At 48.9% G+C, this 19,075-nt stretch overlaps 1 protein-coding gene across 12 annotated transcripts in view; it reads left to right on the forward strand.

Annotated features, from left to right (window-relative positions):
• UNC79 (unc-79 homolog, NALCN channel complex subunit) overlaps positions 1–19,075 on the forward strand; it is a 209,653-nt gene that overhangs the window by 139,481 nt on the left and 51,097 nt on the right. For 7 of the 12 annotated variants that reach the window (XM_036013549.1, XM_036013517.1, XM_036013522.1 and 4 more), the window contains 7 exons: positions 1,566–1,748; positions 2,311–2,473; positions 4,965–5,114; positions 5,703–6,920; positions 10,275–10,382; positions 14,383–14,499; positions 17,459–17,542. In XM_036013549.1, coding sequence (XP_035869442.1) covers positions 1,566–1,748; positions 2,311–2,473; positions 4,965–5,114; positions 5,703–6,920; positions 10,275–10,382; positions 14,383–14,499; positions 17,459–17,542 — 2,023 coding nt within the window. The remainder of the gene's footprint in view (positions 1–1,565; positions 1,749–2,310; positions 2,474–4,964; positions 5,115–5,702; positions 6,921–10,274; positions 10,383–14,382; positions 14,500–17,458; positions 17,543–19,075) is intronic. The other 5 variants (XM_036013567.1, XM_036013532.1, XM_036013560.1 and 2 more) reach the window with 3 other exon arrangements.

A 19,075-nucleotide genomic window follows, 5' to 3' on the forward strand; every position in this document is an offset into this window, starting at 1 on the left:
CAGGGATGGGCACTCCTATTGCTCCCAGCTCCTCGCTGACCCGGTCAGCTCAGCAGTGGGCATCCTTGTCCGTGCACCTCATCCATGAATCTGGGAATTCCTCTGAGATATGGATCCAAGATCAGCGTGAAGGGATTACAGGGTATTTTGTGTGCCTGCTTTGACCAGTGCTACAAATCTGACTCCCCAGAATGGCCGCACAGCCTGCAAAGGGTATAGGACTCGGGGCTGGAGAGACATGGATATTCATTTCAGCTCTGCCACTGTTACTAACTGCTGTGGCCTCGGGCATCCTCTGTCTGCTCATGGGTAACAGACTTTTTCCCAAAGATTAGAGACAACATATCGCCAGGCTCCCAGCTGAGTGCCTGTCTCATGGTAGGAACTCAGTGATGGTAGCTGTTATCAATGAGCACAAACAGATTGTACAATAATGAAAACAGACAGGCAAAGCGGGAGTGATACGTGTGTGGTTGTCTCTTGCTGATGCCAGTAACCTGATGGAGCGCCACGAGCACGCAGCTGTCGGAGACGAAGAGCGAACGCTCCGTTTCAGACACCCTCCCCTCCCTCCCCTCCCTGCCCTCCCCTCCCTCCCCTCCTGCCCTCCCGTCCCCCCTTCCCTTCCCCTCCCCTTCCTTCCCTCCTCACATTTCCCTGTCTAAATCCATATTATACGTATTCATTTTAGAAATGTAACCAATAAGTTAAAATACAAATCTCCAAAAAACCCTTGACAAAGCACTAACATTTTGGTGTATACCATTGGCTCCACATTTACACACACACACCATATACATACATGCACACACACACATACATGCACACACATGTAGGCATGTATATACATGGCCATTTTAACATGATCGTGTTATACATATTAACCTACATATGTTTAATTTTTTAAACTGAAAAATTTCTTACCCAGTTCATATTATGTAAATAAGTTTGTTTCACATCCTATTTAATGGCTTCATACTAGTCTGTTGTGATAAAAACAGTCTTTTATTAACTGGTCCCATATTGTTGGGCATATAGGTCATTTTCAATGTAGGGTGGCTGTAATGCCGAGCATCTTTATGCATGCGATGCGTCCTGGCACGCTTGTCTGATGATTTCCTTAGGGATATCTAGCTGCTGTGTCGGAGGCCGTGTGCTTTTTCTTACCCCTGAATGCGGTGCTAAGTCACTGTCCCGAGAGGTCGTGTTGAGTAATGCAGTGGGGTCTGGGAATGCCCACTTCTCCAAGGGATTTTCAGTACTAGGTGTTTTGTTGGATTCTACGTTTTACTCTAGTTACTAGTTTAATAGATAATTGTAATAGATAATCCAATAGGTAAGTTAAATAATTAGATAAGTAGATGAAAACTTTTAATATATGAATTTTTTAAACATTTCTTGTGAGTTGGACCGTCCCCCTTTATGTCTGCTAGCCATCACTATTTATATTTTGTGAGATGCCTGCTAAATGTCTTGCCTTTGTTTCCATAGTTCAGATTTTTTCTTTTGGCTTGTAAGTATTCTTGATAGTTTTCCTTCAGTTATTAATTTCTTTCCTCTTTCAGGTTATGGACTATAACATTAACTTGGGAAAACACCTTCTCCCCTTGGTGGTTCAGGTGCTCAAATACTGCTCTTGTCCTCAACTCCGGCATTATTTCCAACAGCCACCTCGTTGTTCCCTCTGGTCCCTAAAGCCGCACATCCGGCAGATGTGGTTGAAGGCCTTGCTCGTCATCCTTTACAAGGTGAGCTGCCGTAGGCCCCCCCCTGCCCCCCGAGAGACCTGTGCTGAGAGTTTTGTAGGGCAATAATTTGACCTCCAGAGGAATTGTCATGCGCAGTCAGTGCTGAGAAGCAGGAACTATTGGAGTGAAACAGAAATGGAGGTTCTCCCAGTGGATTGCCTTGAAAATGTTCAGAACAAAAACAGGTGAACTGTAGGACATTGATCAACAACTTCTATTTACGGCCAGAATCTATTTTATATGTTAATTCTTATGTCAGAAAACAAGGAAACTATTGAAAGTTGTACTCAGACACCAAATGTTTTGAAACACGCCAGATAATTTTCCTGAAAGGGATTGTAACTACAAACCGGCATGCGTTGCTGTCCACCATTTGGGGCAAAAGGTGGGGCGTATGGTCCCTTTTCAGAATACGACCATGATAAGAATTTACGTTTTTGCTTTTTTGCATTTTTCTTTTTATCCCAAAGGAACCCCGAGAAAAATACCTAGCAAGCTCAAGTGGCAAACTTCCCCTTCCAAATAACCATCTGCGTTTTTCCGCCTACGTTTTCTCGTGCAGTATCCGTACCGAGACTGTGACATCAGCAAGGTCCTGCTGCACCTGATTCACATCACAGTCAACACACTCAATGCGCAGTACCATAGCTGCAAGCCCCACGCCGCGGCGGGCCCTTTGTACAGCGACAACAGTAACATAAGCAGATACAGCGAAAAGGAGAAAGGTACTTCGCGTGTCTCGATTCTGTGCTGCACTGAGCTTGACTGCGTAATACGCTTCTAGACAGTGTTTCTCTCGGGAGCTAGAAGAGCACCCCCAGGTTTCATTCTGGAGTCAGAAAATCACTTCCTGCTTCATTGATCTTCCAACTTTCCCATGAATGTTGCTACCTTCATTTTTTGAAAAAGGAGCATTCGGGAGAAATAATTAATAGGCTTCTGAAGTCCATTTTATGAGAGATGGTGTTTGGTACAAAGTGTCTGCTGTTGGGTTAAGGAGCCTTTGTAAGCCTTTTCCTACGTGATGGAGACGCCTGGTTTTGGGCTGTGAGGTGCGCCTTGCTCGGCACCCAGTGGGGCCGCGGGACTTTGTCAGTCTCTCGTTTGCTCCCGAACTCTGTGCTCTCAGATTAGAGTGGAGTCTAAATTCGCTGAAGTGCTTTTTCCCAGCTGCCTCACTCAGTAGAAATTGATTTAAGGCAATGGCAATGAAATATTTTTGCTGCGTAGGTTTATGTTATTTCTAATACTGATTTTATTTGGATATTGATAGCTTTTCCACAGAGGAGGCAACAGAATAAAACTTTAGAGTAAAACTGTAGCCTGAAAGTTTTTAGGGGAGAGCAGAAGAGCCCACGTGTGTATCTTGAGTGCATGTCACGGGGTGATTAGACTCGTGGAAAAGGACATCATCAAGCTCAACCCAGCGAGAAAGCCAAGCGTCCCGCGGCCCTTTGGGCTGTTAGATAGCGTTGTGTAGTGGTTTGGTTGGCCGCTCCGGAATACCTCAATGGGATGGATTGGAGCTAGCGTTCCATTCATTGTAGGTGTGTTGCTGCGAAGTCCCAGGGCCTAGGCTGGCCACAGATGCAACTCTGAGTCCTAAGTGTTTTAGTCCGGGTACCAACCAGATCCTTGCTGAAGAATATCCCACCTGCCAGTTTAGGGCCTCGTTTCTGGGACATCTGGTAGATTCAGTCACACTGTGGATGTCCTCAGTGTGGGCTCAGTATTTGGGCTGTTCCCAGATGAACCTTTCTGCGTGGGGCGGGGTGCCATCTGGGAGTCCCTCTGTCTCTGTACATCAGCACAGTTGAGAATGACATCGAAGTCACGAAATGGAAATTGCACAACTATTTCCTCAAAAAGCTGTATGTTTGAAAGGAGCATATGTTTATCAAGGCGATAAAAAATAAAACGAGTCTCTGTGCGGCATTGCCCCCAGAAACACAGGAATTTGATCGGCTTTCCCACCTTGGTGGTAGTTCACTGGGAGTTTTGTATCCATTGTGATTGTTAACATTTATTTTTTTATTTGACAAAAAGATTAGTATTCTTAGTTCACCCAACATCTGTTTCAAATGTCTGACTTGGAGATTCTGGTGTGTCAGGACGGGACCAAACTGAGCTCTGCGTCTGTCCGCCCCTTATAGTCAGGAAGCCGTAAATAGTCATAATTGCACCTAAGCCTCACTTTGGCGTGTAGGTAGGTAGGTAGGTCAATTCCATTGATGGAGATATTTATAAAGTGCATTTTAGTAGCCTTTCCTCTTGCTGCTTTGTCCATACATGATTTTGGCCTTTCCAAAACATGAAAGAAGAACACCTGATTAAGTGAATTTTATGGGTGGCCCTGTAGTAACCCTTTCCTTACTGATATAGTTTTGGGCTTATCTTTGATTCAAAAGTGGCCAAATGGGGACAGAAGAGGGCAGAGAAACAAGCTCGACGGGCGCTCTAGCGGCCAGTGTGTTTATGGAGCCTCAGGGAGATGAGTCAAAGATTCTTTCTGGGATTCATAATAGTTACACACCACACGGCAGACTCCTGGGAGAAGAGTCTTCACGAGGGGGGAATGTTATTTTCTGTTTTCCTTTTCCTTTGTTTACTCTTTCAGTCCATAATCATCTGTGGAGCTTCTGAGATGACCAGTGGCTTTTTCTAAGCTTTTTCTGTGTGTCGTGTGTCTCATTACCAAATGTAGAGTACAGTATTTTGCATTCACAAAGTGTCAAGTGCATGTACTGTTAGGCTGTGTCTATGCCAGTTCTCAAACCCCAGGAAGGCATATATATTTTTGGAAAGAGTGAGAGCCACTCACTGTGTTTAATTTTCTTCTGCCAAAGTAGCCCACAAATTCACCCAAGGCAGGGATGTCGAGCAGTAGCACGAGCTCCCGATATGCATGTGTTATCTGGTTTTAAGCGCACCGGAAATCTTCTGCGTGAAGTCTCTTTGGGAATATCGAGGTGCCTCTCTTGCAAATGCTGCCAATTGTCACGTGGAAAACGAGGGCCAACCTTGTCACAGGTTGCTCTGTTCGACGCCTGGATGATTCGATCTGGGTGAAATGCCCAGCCGTGGCTGGACTTGGGCTGGCGTAGAAACCACCCCAGATGTGATTCCGTGCAATGCTTTCGCTGAAATGCTTGTGTAGACACAGCCTAAGAGAGAATAACCTCTTAAGTGTAATTTTGACTTTCTCTCCCCAATTAGAAGAAGATAGTGTTTTTGATGAATCTGATATTCATGACACACCTACTGGACCCTGCAATAAAGAGTCTCAAACTTTTTTTGCAAGATTGAAAAGGATAGGCGGCAGCAAAATGGTGAAATATCAGCCGGTTGAGATGAATGTGCAGAGAAGTATGAATTTTTTCCTCTTAGTCATTTTATGCAGAAATGTTGTACTCTACCGTTTTGTTTGGGGTGAAATCTTAATTTTATTACGTTCCTACACATTTTAATACCGTTGATTTTTATCTATATGTATGCACAAACAGTATATATATATACACATCCGCATTTATATATATACGTGAATTGACAGATACACCATTAATGTCATGACTGTCCGAGAGGGCCATTGCTTGATTTGATTTGTTGCAGAATGTTTGCTTTCCTTCCACACAATTTGAATACATTTTCCTAGCTCTGCCTCGGCCCAAAGCGGTCCCCTCTCCCGTGTACAAATGAACAGAGCTGAGGAATTATCCTGAAGCCCGATTTTTGGAAATACGGTCTTAGACTGCCATGGTGGGTTCTGGCATTCCAAAGGTTTCTGGTTTTTTTGCAATTAGAACGAACCTTACCAAACCTTGGCCGGAAAGGCAGTGTGGCCTTCTGGTGGCGCTGGGGTTGTGACGTATGCCCATTGTTTGCCCAAGTACGAGGGGGAAAGAGGATGGTGAAGTCTCCAAGTGAAACAGTACTAGCTTTTTCTGTTTTAATCAGGTGAAATAGAGCTGGCTGAATATAGAGAATCGGGTGCATTACAAGACAGCATTCTCCACTGTGTGAGAGAAGAAAGCATTCAGAAAAAAAAGCTGCGCTCTTTAAAACAAAAATCTCTTGATATAGGGAACGCAGACTCCCTGTTGTTTACATTAGACGAGCACCGTAGGAAGTCCTGCATAGACCGGTGTGACCTAGATAAGCCTCCCGCCCCGGCGGCGTACATCACGCCCAGACCGCACGACCCCGCACACCCCCGCCAGAACTCGGCTGCCAGGCCCGACGGGGCCGAGGGGCCCGAGAACCCTGCCGCGGAAGGTTTCCCGGAGACGCGGCGGCCCGTGATACCCGAAGTCCGGCTGAACTGCATGGAGACGTTTGAGGTCAAAGTTGACTCCCCAGTCAAGACTGCTCCCAAGGAGGACTTGGATCTGATAGACCTGTCCTCAGATTCGGCGTCGGGGCCCGAGAAGCACTCCGTGGTCTCCACGTCCGACAGCGACTCCCTGGTGTTCGAGCCTCTCCCCCCTCTCCGAATCGTGGAGAGCGACGAGGAGGAGGGCATGGACCAAGGAAACGACGGTGCCTCTGGCAGAAATGCCGCCTCCTCGCCCTCCCTCCCCAGCCCCCCGTCCGTCCTCAGCCTGAGCACGACCCCGCTTGTGCACGTGAGCGTGGAGGACTGTTCCAAAGACTTCTCCCCAAAGGACTCAGGAAACAACCGGTCGGCAGGCAACGAGGACTCCAGCCTCAGGGCCCTGCAAGACCCCCCGGACTCGGCGGAGTTCTCCAAGCCGGGGGCGCTGCAGGAGTTGCCTTGTGGCAGCCCGCTGACGCTCAAACAGAAACGCGACCTCCTTCAGAAGTCGTGTGCTCTCCCCGAGATATCACCGGACGACCACCTCGAGGCTGACATCGAGGAAGAGATGCTGGGTGGGCTGATGCCAGGTTCAGGGGCCAAAGCCGTCCTCCTCAAAGTCCCTAAAGATGCCGAGAATCCAATGGACAGTGAGAAGCCCGACACCAGTGCTGAGTCGGACACAGAACAGAACCCCGAGAGGAAGGCCGAGGAGGAGGGAGCTGAGGAATCCGAGTTCAAGATTCAGATCGTCCCCAGGCAGCGGAAGCAGAGGAAGATCGCGGTGAGCGCCATCCAGAGGGAGTACCTGGACATCTCCTTCAACATCCCGGACAAACTGGGGGAACAGAAAGAGCCAGGTAAGCCCGCTCCCCGCCTCTCCTGCCTCCCGGCCTTCCATCCGAGTTTGTGCATCTTACATGCTAGGGCCTTGGTGCTGACTCTGCATAAATTCTCAGTCTTATAATGTCAGGAAGTGACATTATAATTGCTCCATGATCACCCCAGATCCCTCCTGCCTCGTTGCACGCATTGGATTCAGATGCAGTTCTACTGGCTCTATAGATGTGTCTGTATCTATTGTTTTCAAATCCCTGACCATCCTGGGCAGCACGAGGCCGTGGTTCATTCATACCAAGATATTCCCAATCTCATTTTAGCCTTCCTCTATCAGCCGAAGTCATTCATGTGAACTCTCTTTGCTTTCTTCTCCTTGCTGTCTACTGTAGTGAGCCGTGATAGAGTCCGACACAGGAACAGTCCGGACGGGCTAGAGTGAAGCAGGGCGCTTAGAGTAATTAAGAACTGACCGTGTAATCATTGAGGGCCACAGCCGATCGCACATTTTAGCCAGTGTCAGCCATGTGGTGGACACGCGTGCCCCCAGGAACCACCACGACAAAAAAGCCTAGTTACGCAGTTAATGGCTGAGGGCCCGGTCACCCGGTCACACCACTTGGTGGTGAAGTCGTCCCCCAGCACGTGGGTTTCCCGCCTCCAGCGCCATTGCTTGCATCTCCTTGGAGGTGCCATTTCTAAGAAAGAGGACTTGCAGACCTGGCGGGCCGGACGTCCAGCTCATCCCCAAACACGGTCTTCGGCCGTGTTCCCCTAGCACTTGATCACGCACTTGTCACCTCTCAGCTCAGATCTGAGAAAGAGAGTGGGACTTCAAAACCACGGGATGGGTTAGGGATGATTATTGTATTAGCGTCAGAGACTCTAGCACTGAGAACTGGCAAGGAGCTCAGAGACCGCATTGTCCAGAAGAGGGCCCTGGCACCGAGGAGGTGATGTGCCTCGCCCCAGGTCCCTCGCCAGGCAGTGGCAGCACCAGGACCGTCTCTCGGTTCTAGTCCCGCTTCTCCCACTGCCCCACGCAAAAGCCACTCCTGAGAGAAAGGGCTCAGCTCCTTCCTTTGCCCGGGTATTTCTGGAGGTTTCTAGCTGTTCTCGACCTTGTGGGACAGAGCCGGGCACCTCAAAGGGGCTCTAAAAACCTGTGGAGCGGACATTCGTGTGTGTGTGTGTGTACGAGGTCATGCTCCGGCCAGGCAGGGGGAGGAAAAAGATCCCGGTAATAACGAGAAAGTTTAAGAGGGTTTCTAGGGAAACTGGGATTCTCTTTTACTGTTTGGAGCCAGGAGAACTTCTGTATATCGATAGAGGAAGGAAACCAGGGAGGAAATTGGTTTTATATTAACATGCTTGTTACTAGAACAAGAGGAAGGTCTCTGACGATGATAACAACATGTCCTTGAACTCTTTATAATATATGCGGTCCAGTCATGAGAAGTTTGTGTAGTGTCGCAGCTCTTGCAGACCTACAGGTCTCCTGCCCGTCCTTGCCGGGTGTGGGCAGGAGACCCGTGCGCCCAGAGTAGGACTCGGCTTCCCCAGAATTTCTCACCTCTGTCAGCTGGAGTCCGGGGAGGCCCAGACACCTGCCCCTCCACTCTGTGCCCCTCCACGTGTGCAGCCTGGCCTCTGCTGACCGCCTCGAGTCCACCAGGTCCAGTCTCACTGTGTGCTTCCTCTCCGTGCGCATCAGTCCCAGAAAGGGGCCCCAGGCCACCCTTCCTCTCCCTCACTCTGATTCCCGTGAGGCCTTGACCATCTGCTCTTCCGGATCTTTCTCCTCCTGTATTCCGATCTCTGCAGCCCTACCTCGGTTGGAAGAAGTTCATGGTCCCTCGTGAGCAAAATCCCCTACGTACTCTCCTTCCCCTGACCGTTTCCTCTGCCTCCTCGTGGGAGGGCTGGTGGAAACCCAGCTGTCCCCGAGGACACGGGCTTCCCCACAGCCCTGTGCCCTTGGGTGGGGTGGGGGTAGGCATCTTCCTTCTCCTCACTGTCCCCTTCAGCCCCCTTCCCCCCAGGAATATGCTCCTGGTGATGTGAGAGGCACAGGAGAGCAAGCCCTATTGCATGGGCACTTTGCAGGCCTTTGGTCACGTTAAGCCTGCAAACATTCGGTTAGCTGAGAAAACCACATGGCTGAGCCCGCAGTCAGGAGGGGACCACACTCTACCTTTTTAGTGGGAGGCACTTCAAAGCTGCGTGGCAGATGGCATGGATTCAGGGAAGAGTAAAGTATTGGGGCCCAATCTCCCCAATAGTGCATGGTGCATCATGCTCATACTAAAAACTTATCTGTGGTTCATCTGAAATAAATTTTAACGGGGCATCTTCTGTTGTATCTGGCCACCTTCTCACCATATCCAGAATGTGGCCCCTTCTCACTGCCTCCCTGGCTCTCTACCTTGATCGGAGCCACGTTCATGTCTACCTGGGTCACTGCCATAGCCAACTCACTAGACCCCTGTCTTCTGCTCTTACTGACTTTGTGTCTTCCCAGCGTAGCAGCCAGACTGGCCCTTTAACACATGAGATCATGTTGTTCCTCTGCTTCAGACCCTCCACGGGCTCCCCATTTCTTCCGCGGTGAAAGCTCGAGTCCCTGAGTTCCCGGAGCGCTGCGCGTGGTCCTCATTCTCTCCCGCTCTCTGGCTTTATTTTGCTCCGCTCCTTCCTTTGTCTTCTGCTCGGCCGCAGTGGCCGCTTCCATTCCTTGAACAGTATTTATTTCACATTCCATACAGCCCCTGTTCTTAAATGACTTATGCTTTAGCGAAGTTATAGGCAAGTAAACAGGAAATTACACCAGAGTGTGTTAGGCTAGGGAGAGATTAAGGCCAGGGTGCTCTGGGATTCCATGACAGCGGCACCTGGCCCCTTGTTTTTGTTTGTATTTTTTGGGGGGGAGGAGCCCTAAATGCCTTCCTGGGGGAGGAATTTTCTGTGTACATTGAGGTGTACATGATGAGCGGGTGGAATGACATGGGTGGAATGAAGTGTAAGCGTCTTTAGGTATTGGATGAAAAGAAATTCGGGAGGAGGGTCAGGGACCTGCTGGGGGCAGGCGGTGTGAGCACGTGAGCCTTCGTCCAGTCACTGTGCTGGCCTTAGTCTCTGAGGGCGCGTCCCAGAGGCGGGGAGCGACGTGTGAGCAGCCCAGCGCGAAACCCTGAGACGGCTCTCTGTGTAATTCCATTCGCGTAACTAGCAGGGTGGGAAAGCCAAGGATGGTGGGTAATGGGTATAAAAGCCTGTGTTAGGCAAGGGGGGACAAGGTAGAGACGAGCTTCTAGAGTTTTCAATAATGTTCATTTTAAAGGAGTGCCCCGAGCACTAAGTCATGCGTGTGTTTGTAGAGCCCTCTGCTAAAGGACTCTCCGCCCTGGAAATGCCGCGCGAGTCCTCGTCCGCCCCCACGTTGGAAGCAGGCGTGCCGGAGACAAGCAGCCACTCGTCCATATCAAGTAAGGCTCCTCGTGCATCGACTGTGGGACGTTACCTGCTGCATTATGCTCATTGTTCATACTCCTGGTATTTTTTTTTCTTCTTTTAATGTGTTAGCTTCCTAGGTGACACTATCTTGTACGGTCTCAGAGACCCTGAGGCATAGGCCGGCCTTCGTTGATATCTCAAGTGTTTGATGAATCGCTATAGTTACCGACAGGCCAAGAACCCTAATTTGTTAAAGAACAATCACTTCAGTGTGTCACTCAATAAAATACTAATTACATATTACCAGCCTAGCCATACCTCATGGAGCTGGTTTGGGGCAAGTGAAAAGCATGCCTATGGCAGAATTTTACACGGATCCCTTTAATTTGAGTCACCTTCCTCACTGACAAAACTTTATCTCCGTTATTATAAAATAAATGCATCTGGTATCTCAGGATTCCGACATCGTAGTTACATCAAGCCCCTTTGGATCAGAAAATTGAAATGGCCTGACATTTTGTAGGATCTCTAAGAGGCGACTGTTTGGAAACCGCCTTCTGTCGCTGGGCCCTAGATTTTGTCCTGAGGAGCGTGAGTCCCACTGAGGTGAAGATGAGGGTGTCCCCCCCACCCCCCGGCTCAGTGGGGGCGATGAGGACACTCTGGAATAGGAAATCGTCTGCAGGAATCAGGTGCAAACAGAGGGGCACGCTCTGCAAACCCTTGACACAGGTCCCGTGGAGACGCTGCCCGAGGAGCTGGCCCATTTTCACTTGACTCCCTCGAAATGAGGAGGATTCTGAAAAAACCAGATCAAGATCTTACATGCTGCACTGGTAGTACGGAATGACTTTCTCATCTTCATTGTTCATTCATTCATGCGTTCATTCATTCAGCCACTGTTTATTAAGTGTCTGCTGGGTGCCAGGCACTAGGCGTGGCATTGGGGATGTAATGGGAATAAATAAGACAAGACACCCCTCTTCTCAAGGAGTTTACGGTCATAACAGTAGTAAGAACCACCATTGATTTGACATCCGTCATGTGCCAAGCACCACGCTAAGCAGTTGACACACGGTGTTACCTCGTTCAGTCCTTCTGTTAGCACTGCATGGCAGGTGTTGCCGGCCTCATTTGCAGGTGAGGACACAGAGTTGCAGAGATCTCATGGCTTGCCTGAGGTCACACAGCTGCTACCACTAAGTGGGAGAGACAGGAACTGATGCCAGGTCTGTCTGACTCCGTAAGTCCATGGTCTCTTTAGCATACCACGTGGCCTTAGAGTAATTCCGGTTCAGTTACGATGGAGATCGCAGGCGCTCTGAGAGTCTCCAAGTGATTGTCATTTGCCCCTTTGGTCACAAAGAACGGTTAGTTCTGAATCTGGTTGGTCTTTTTTTGATCAGAAAACAATCTGTTTGATAACCTGATATAATACCCACTTTTAAGTCTACACACAAAAATCACAAAAGCATATTTTCTCCTCCCAATTTGCCTGCGTTACCTAAAAAAAGTGAATTCTAGTTAGAATCCCAAGTTGGATACAATGGGGGAGAGGGTGATTAAGCCAGTTTGAGTTCAGTGCTAGTTAAACACATCATAGAATAAAAGCAGCCACTGTGTCATAACCCTCGGAACATGACTGAGGGAATCCATAAGGCTTCCCTTATGGATTTGTTTATTTATTTATTCCTGTTAGCTGGACACATTTCACCTTTTTGTTTGTTTGTGTGTTTGCTTTTGTCACGGAACACTGTCCGCAGCGGAGGGAATGAGCAGGCACCATGGTCCGGTGGTTAAACGGCTTGTTCCCGTAAACCAGCGCGTGTTCGCCTGTTAGTGCAGACGGCCCCAGTGGCGCGCACCCACTTGAAATCCGGGACACCCCCAACATCTCTCTCTGTTCTTCTTTGTCATCGTCTTTGGTTTTGAATAAACGTTTTCAAGGTCTGTCCAAAAGAAGGCCACGTAGGCTCTGGGCTAGCGGGACACAGTCGGTCAGACCAGCTCTCGCACAGGTGGACTGTCTGTCACTTCTCCAGGCTCAAAGCTGGTATCTTATTTTTTTCTCCAACTCAGTTTTATTAAAAAAAAAAAGCTCCAACGATCAGTTTTACAAAATCTCTAAGGGAAACACGAGAGCCAGGTGCTGAGATAAAAGACATCAGAGGCAGCTTTTTTGGTGTGTTTTTCCCGTTAAAAGCCCGCGTGGATTTAGCACGGCGCATTGTCGGGTTTCTGCCTCCCTCCTCCTCTTCGCTGAAACCGCGCATCAGCTGGCTCTTGGCAGTGCGTTCTCGGAGGCACCATGCCGGGCGTCTCGCACCCTGAACTAAACACGAAGGGGCCTTATTCCCAGGGAATGCCATTGGCTTTAAAAACAACAGAGGATTAGAGAAGTTAGTCAATCACCAGAGGTTTTAAATCCTTTTTCTCTTTGTTGATAATTTTTAAATTTGTTACACCTTCTAAAGAGATTTTCACTTTTGCATTTTAAAGAAGCTGTACTTTTTAAAAAGATTTTATTTATTTATTTTTAGAGGGGGGGGGAGAGAGAGAGAAAGAGAAAGAAACATCAGTGTGCGGTTGCTGGGGGCCGTGGCCTGCAACCCAGGTATGTGCCCTGACTGGGGATCGAACCTGAGACACTTTGGTTCAAAGCCCGCGCTCAATCCACTGAGCTACGCCAGCCAGGGTAGAAGCTGTACTTTTAAAGTGAGTCATAAAATTTCTGATCAACCAGAAGAGTCAGAGGTTTTTCATATTAGTTTACATAGTCATTTCCTCGGATTCTGTTAACATGGATCCCAGGACACAAGAACTCCTATCCTGTCCCTCTCTTTTCATCTGTTTATTAGCGGATTATTTTGTAGCGGAGCATGCCGTGACCACCGTGAATCCAACAGCATGCTAATTACATTAAACAATGTTGCTGTCACTGGTTTCACATCACACCGAGTTGCTGCCTTGGCACCATGACTGCCAAACCTGTGTGTCACCTTCAAGGCTTCCTGGGGGCCAGATAGTCCTCCCAGCTCCTGCCATCGCCTTCTAGGTCATGTCGTGCAGAGCTTCCATTGCTGGGATTGTCCTGATGAGAGAGGGAATGACCCCCAGTTCTCAAATGTGCTGGTGTTTGGGATCGTGTGGAAAAGCACAGGACTGACGCTCTGCCTTTCTCATGGGGCTCGTGGCAGGGACGGGGGGCACCGCTCGCAGAGGAGAAGGGGAGCAGGAGGCAGGTGGCTTTCGCTCAGCAGTCTCCCGGCAGAAGTGCTCCTCATTGTTTTTCTGGTTTGGAAATGCTTATAACTTGGCCTTTCGTTGGTGGGATATTTGTCAATGCCTAACAGCAGGATGAAAGCGTTGCCGCTGTTTTCTGAAACAAAGATGTGTACTAGAAAATGCGTGCGGAATGCTGTTTGATTCACGCGTTGGGAACGTAGGCAGAGGCTCACCCCAAGATTGAAAACAGCGTGTTTTTGTCTTACGACCGCATCATTTGCTGGTCGGTTCCAAGTAGCAGAATTTCATTTGCTTCAACTTCTCTCTAAAAATTGGGGCTGGTGTGTGCCGTCCTACTCCAAAATACACATGAGCACATGCACACATGCACACATGCACGCACAGGACACCCGGGGGTGCAACGGATACGGAACCTGTTTATGCACGAGCTCCGTGAAAGCGAGTTGAGCTATAAATTCACAGCGTACTGTATCTGTCTTACAATCCTTTTTGGACCGTGGCAGAGTTTACCAATAAAAAGTTAATGACAGTAGTCACCTTGTGGGGTACACATCTAGAGTCTACAGCTAAGTGTGCGTAGGCACCGTTACTCCCTTTACCAAGTGGAGGAAGGCAGCGGAATAGCGTAGCGCCTCCGTCTCTCGTTTGGACGAGAGCACACGAGTCACCCAACAACTGCGAACGGCCGCCGAAGATTCGGTTAAGATTCTATATGGGTGTGTAGGGGCTTTGTGTGCCGGCAGACTGATCCTCCCCAGTAATCCTCTCCTTGTTTCCTCCATGTAGCTCAGTATAGGCAGATGAAAAGGGGATCCCTGGGAGCTCTGACAATGAGCCAGTTAATGAAGCGGCAGCTGGAACATCAGTCTAGCGCCCCCCGTACCATCAGCAACTGGGACACTGGTGGGTCAAGCTTGTTCTACCTTCCCGATCAGCTAACACCACTTTCTCGGGTCCCCTGGGCCCCCTTGCTAAGGAGTAGACTTCCTCTTGTGCTGGGTGGTTCAAACAGTTTTATAAAACAGAAACCCTAGGATAATGAATAAGTGTTTTTAAACTTTCCAAATGTTCCAGAGCCACCACCCAGGCTGGTCCAACCCTTTCCCCCCGCCAAGACCCAGATTGCAAATATTAGGTTATTTACCTGGGAGTTAAATGATGCAAATGCATACAGGAGGGAATGGATCTATGATTTCATGATGTGAATTAAAAATATAAACCAAAACACCAGGTCATCAATATTCTCTGTTTTATAAACCATAAAGTACCTCACAGAAGGGGCTTAACAATGATAGTAGTAACCAATGGCAGCTGAGTGGTGTTGCCATCCGAGGGTAGGTGCCGGAATGTGAGCCCAGTGTGTGGGTCAGCAGGGTCCCTATGCTGCAGCAGCGCCCCCTCATGCCCATTCGGTGGAAGTGCACCCAGCCTCTGGCTGTGGCGCGTCCACTTCACCCGGCGGCCACCCTGCATTTTCCTCACTTTGTCACCACGTTCTCTCCGCACTCCTGCCACTTTGTGCAGCCAGGAGTTCCTGCCCCGATCCTGCTCTTTTGAGTGTCTGCGTTTTCTTTTATTTTTTAATTAAATGGGTCATTTGGGTTACAAGATTATACATATGAAAGTACTTTGCAACATGCATGCACTAAAAAAATATCAGGGTTTATATTGCTCTGATCTGGGGGCCAGTACTTGGATTGAGCTAATTTAGTATCTTGATTAGTACTTTCTTGCTACAGTTGTATGAGATTATTTTACTATCCTTCCTTAGGACCAGGAATTAGAATGCTCACAACACCAAAACCTTTAGATATTGATATTTTTCAAAACCCTAAGAGTTATGTACATGCCAACTTATTCCCACCCTTTCACCTTCTTCTTAAACAAGAAAAAGCTGGTCTAGATAACGAAGTCCCACACACTATACACAACCCTGCATTTAACAAGTAGTTCAGCTCTCCTGACCTTTGTAAGGGTTGTTAACGTGTTAAAGGTTTAGCATTTTATCTTTCTTTTTAGTGACGGGGGGTAGTGCGTAATGACATGGCCAAAAGCCAGCAAGCAAGAGAGGCAAGGAGAAAGACACTGGGTAACCAGCCTCGAGAGTTTGGGTGAAGCCTTTCTGTCCACACCAAAGTGGACGACTGTGTTTCTCTCTTTACTGAGATGAAGTTGTGTAAGGAACCTAGAAGGAAAGCCACTGTTCGGTTCGCCCTTTAATAACTAAGTGCCCAGCTTTTGTTAGGTTGACCTGGGGGCTCTACAGAGCAGTTGATCATTCTGCTATTTTCTATAGCGAGTAGCTCAGCTTAAGCCAACCAACTAGATTCTGGCTATAATTACAGCCCGGTGTGATGGGCCCAGCAGAGATAAAAAGGCAAAGAGAGCTCAATTTCCCATCTAAATTTCAATCTTAAAAAACCTGCCCTCGGCCTGCCTGGTGTAGCTCAGTGGATTGAGCGCAGGCTGCGAACCAAAGTGTTGCAGGTTCGATTCCCAGTCAGGATACATGCCTGGGTTACAGGCCATGACCCCCAGCAACCACACATTGATGTCTCTCTCTCTCTCTTTCTCCCTCCCTTCCCTCTCTAAAAATGAGTGAATAAAATCTTAAACAACAACAACAACAAAAAAAACCCCCCTACCCTGGCTGGTGTGGCTCAGTGGATTGAGCCCCGGCCTGCAAACCAAAGGGTCACAGGTTCGATTCCCAGATTAGGGCACATGCTTGGGTTGCGGGCCAGGTCCCCAGTAGTGGGTACATCAGAGGCAACCACACATTGATGTATCCCTCTCTCTTTCTCCCTCCCTTCCCCTCTGTCTAAACATAAATTAAGTTGTTAAAAAAGTCTACATGATGCCAAATAACCCATTTAACTGAATTTTTCACTTCTCAACCAGCTTGGCCTTGTTCACGTCATTCTGGTTTCTCGGTTCATACTTGCCACTTACGTGTTGTCGTATTTCTTTCACCTGAGTTTTCCCGTTCTTGTTTTCCATCCTCCAGGTTGGTTCTCTAGTCACCTCATCCCACTAGGGCATCATCTCAGCATTCTTGTTTTTGTTAGTGCCGTAAAAAGTCCTCCCCTAATCTGGGACCAGAGGAGAGTCGATGAATGTGCAGTTTATCGTTAAGTGGCATGTCACTTCATACCACGTGTGCTGATGCAGTGACTCCCTAGTCTCCAAAAGGACAAATCTGGTCATGTGCATAGCCACACGGAGGCAGGTGGCCAACAGCGAGGGCCATGACCGAGGCACTGAAGCACGCGCCTGCTCGCTCACACGGCGCCTGCCTCTCCTCCGTCCGCCCCTGCGATCTCATGGCTCGTGTCTTTGCTTCATTTTTCATGCAAAACAAATGTGTCTGGAGCGCCGCTCCTCCATTTCTGCCCCCGCCCCCTTGTTCCTGCTTCTCAGCCTCAGCCAACCGCCCGTCATTTCCCTGCTACCAGTTCCACATGGTTTCTGAGTGACCATTTCGGCCAGTGCCCCAAACGATCACTTACGTATTTACTGATTTGCATAAAACATTGGTTTTATGGCTGGGCCATCGGGCTTTGATATTTTTCATTTTATACCAAGAGACACAGGATTTGAGTTTTGTGGGGGGGTCTGGACGAATTTTGGATGACTCTAGAGGCTCTTCTGCCTTTACTTGCATTTTATATCCCTGAAGGGCAGGTTTGTAGTGAAACCCCAACCAGCCCTGCCCTGGAAAGTAGGATGTTTCCTAGAAATGGGAATAATCACCAATGACAATGGCCAAAAAACGGCCCCAGGAGATTATGGTTGAATTCTTTGCATGGTGAGCTGTGCCCAGTTGGCCACGTTGAACACGGAGTGCCCCATTTGTCCACAGAGCAGATACAGCCCGGGAAGCGCCAGTGCAACGTGCCCGTGTGCCTCAACCCGGACCTGGAGGGGCCGCCGCTGCGGACGCGAGGTGAGTGGGCCACAAGGTCGCAGACTGCGGGACTCGGAAAGGGACTGTGTGCGTGTGAACCATCGCGCCCTGCAGCAGGTGCTGAAACCTCTCGCTCAGCAGCCGCGGGATGCGGCTCCAGCCTCTGCCCCAGCACCTCCGTGGAGTGGGAACGCGTGACATCCCCTCTCTGCACGTGACCGACAGAAAGTTCTCCCTAATACTGACGTTCGCACCCTTGGGACCACATAGAACAACTCTGGTCTCTCTCCATAGCCAACCACTGTTTACTCCCTCAGCCTTTTCTGGACCACACCCCCCCACCCCGGGTCCTTCGGTATTGCTCCCAGAATGTACTAGTGTCCATATCATCTTGTGTCTGCTGCTCTGAGCGTGGTCCAGCTCACCTGTGTTCCTTCCAGAATGTTGAGATCGCTGGTAAATAGCTTCTTTTCAGCCACCTGAAATTGCACGGAATATACACTTGACTTTGTGCTGTTCATAGAGCCAGCTAAGAATAAGTCTGTGCTAAGGCCATCGGGTATGTATTTTCAAAATTTGTCTCGTGTCTAGTGAATCATTACGTGAGTTCCTTTCTTGTTCAGAAAGCAGGTGAACTTACCATTTGTAAAAAGCAAAATAGTGAAAATGAATTGTGATTGCATCTCTTAGCTGGTCCCTTAGACCAAGCAGGCCTACTATTCCGGATCACAGCACTCTCCTCATTTTCCCGGGGAATGAGGGGGTATTTGTCTCCAGATTTTGCTAACATGTGTATGGCATTGAGGAGCAGTTTTTGGCCCTGTATCTGATGGGAAGAGACTCATCTTGTTTATGGGCTCCGCAGGAAAAGCTTGTATAAGCAGAAATCGGGGGCCGGACTCTCTCTGGTGCCTGTCTGTGGTCTAGTGATGCAGTTGGTAGTGGCACAGGTGGAATGCGGTGTTGAGAACACAGACAGACAGTGAGTGTCTTTTGGGGTAAAACAAAGAGCCATGGATGCAGCCGGGGGCTGATGTGTGCAGGCACGCTTTGAGATAACCGGCACCTTCACACTTTCTCTTGCCTCCAAGATTCGCAACGTGGCTTTTGTCAAAATCTCCGTCTTTGAAGCTGGGCTTTGGGGGAGGTACCCTCTTTATTCTGCAGCTTTTAAGAACCTTCTATTTCTGTTCCTAGTTCCACAGAGCATGCACGTTGGGTATTGAAGTAGGGGAACCAGGGGGCGTGGGGTACCGGAAGCGTTGCCAACCACGGGGGAATCATGGGACGGCCTTTAATATTGCAGACTTGGTTGCGACCCAGCTGTAACAAAAGGCCACTGGGGTCTGTGGCTTCCTTTCTGCATTGCCCACCTTCTCCTGGTCCATTGCTCTTTGCTGTCACATCATTGGCAGTGTCCAGGAGTCCCCTGAGTCGGCTACTGTTGCCCAATAACGTAGCCTGTCTGTTCTTAGGGACGATGGCCATGAATACTGCATTACCCATGCTGTGCTGTCATTTGAAAAAACAACTGCACAACGCTCACAGCGCTGTCGTCAAAAATACCCATTT

This window comes from Phyllostomus discolor, chromosome 1 (genome assembly GCF_004126475.2).
Source record: "Phyllostomus discolor isolate MPI-MPIP mPhyDis1 chromosome 1, mPhyDis1.pri.v3, whole genome shotgun sequence".
NCBI lineage: Eukaryota > Metazoa > Chordata > Mammalia > Chiroptera > Phyllostomidae > Phyllostomus > Phyllostomus discolor.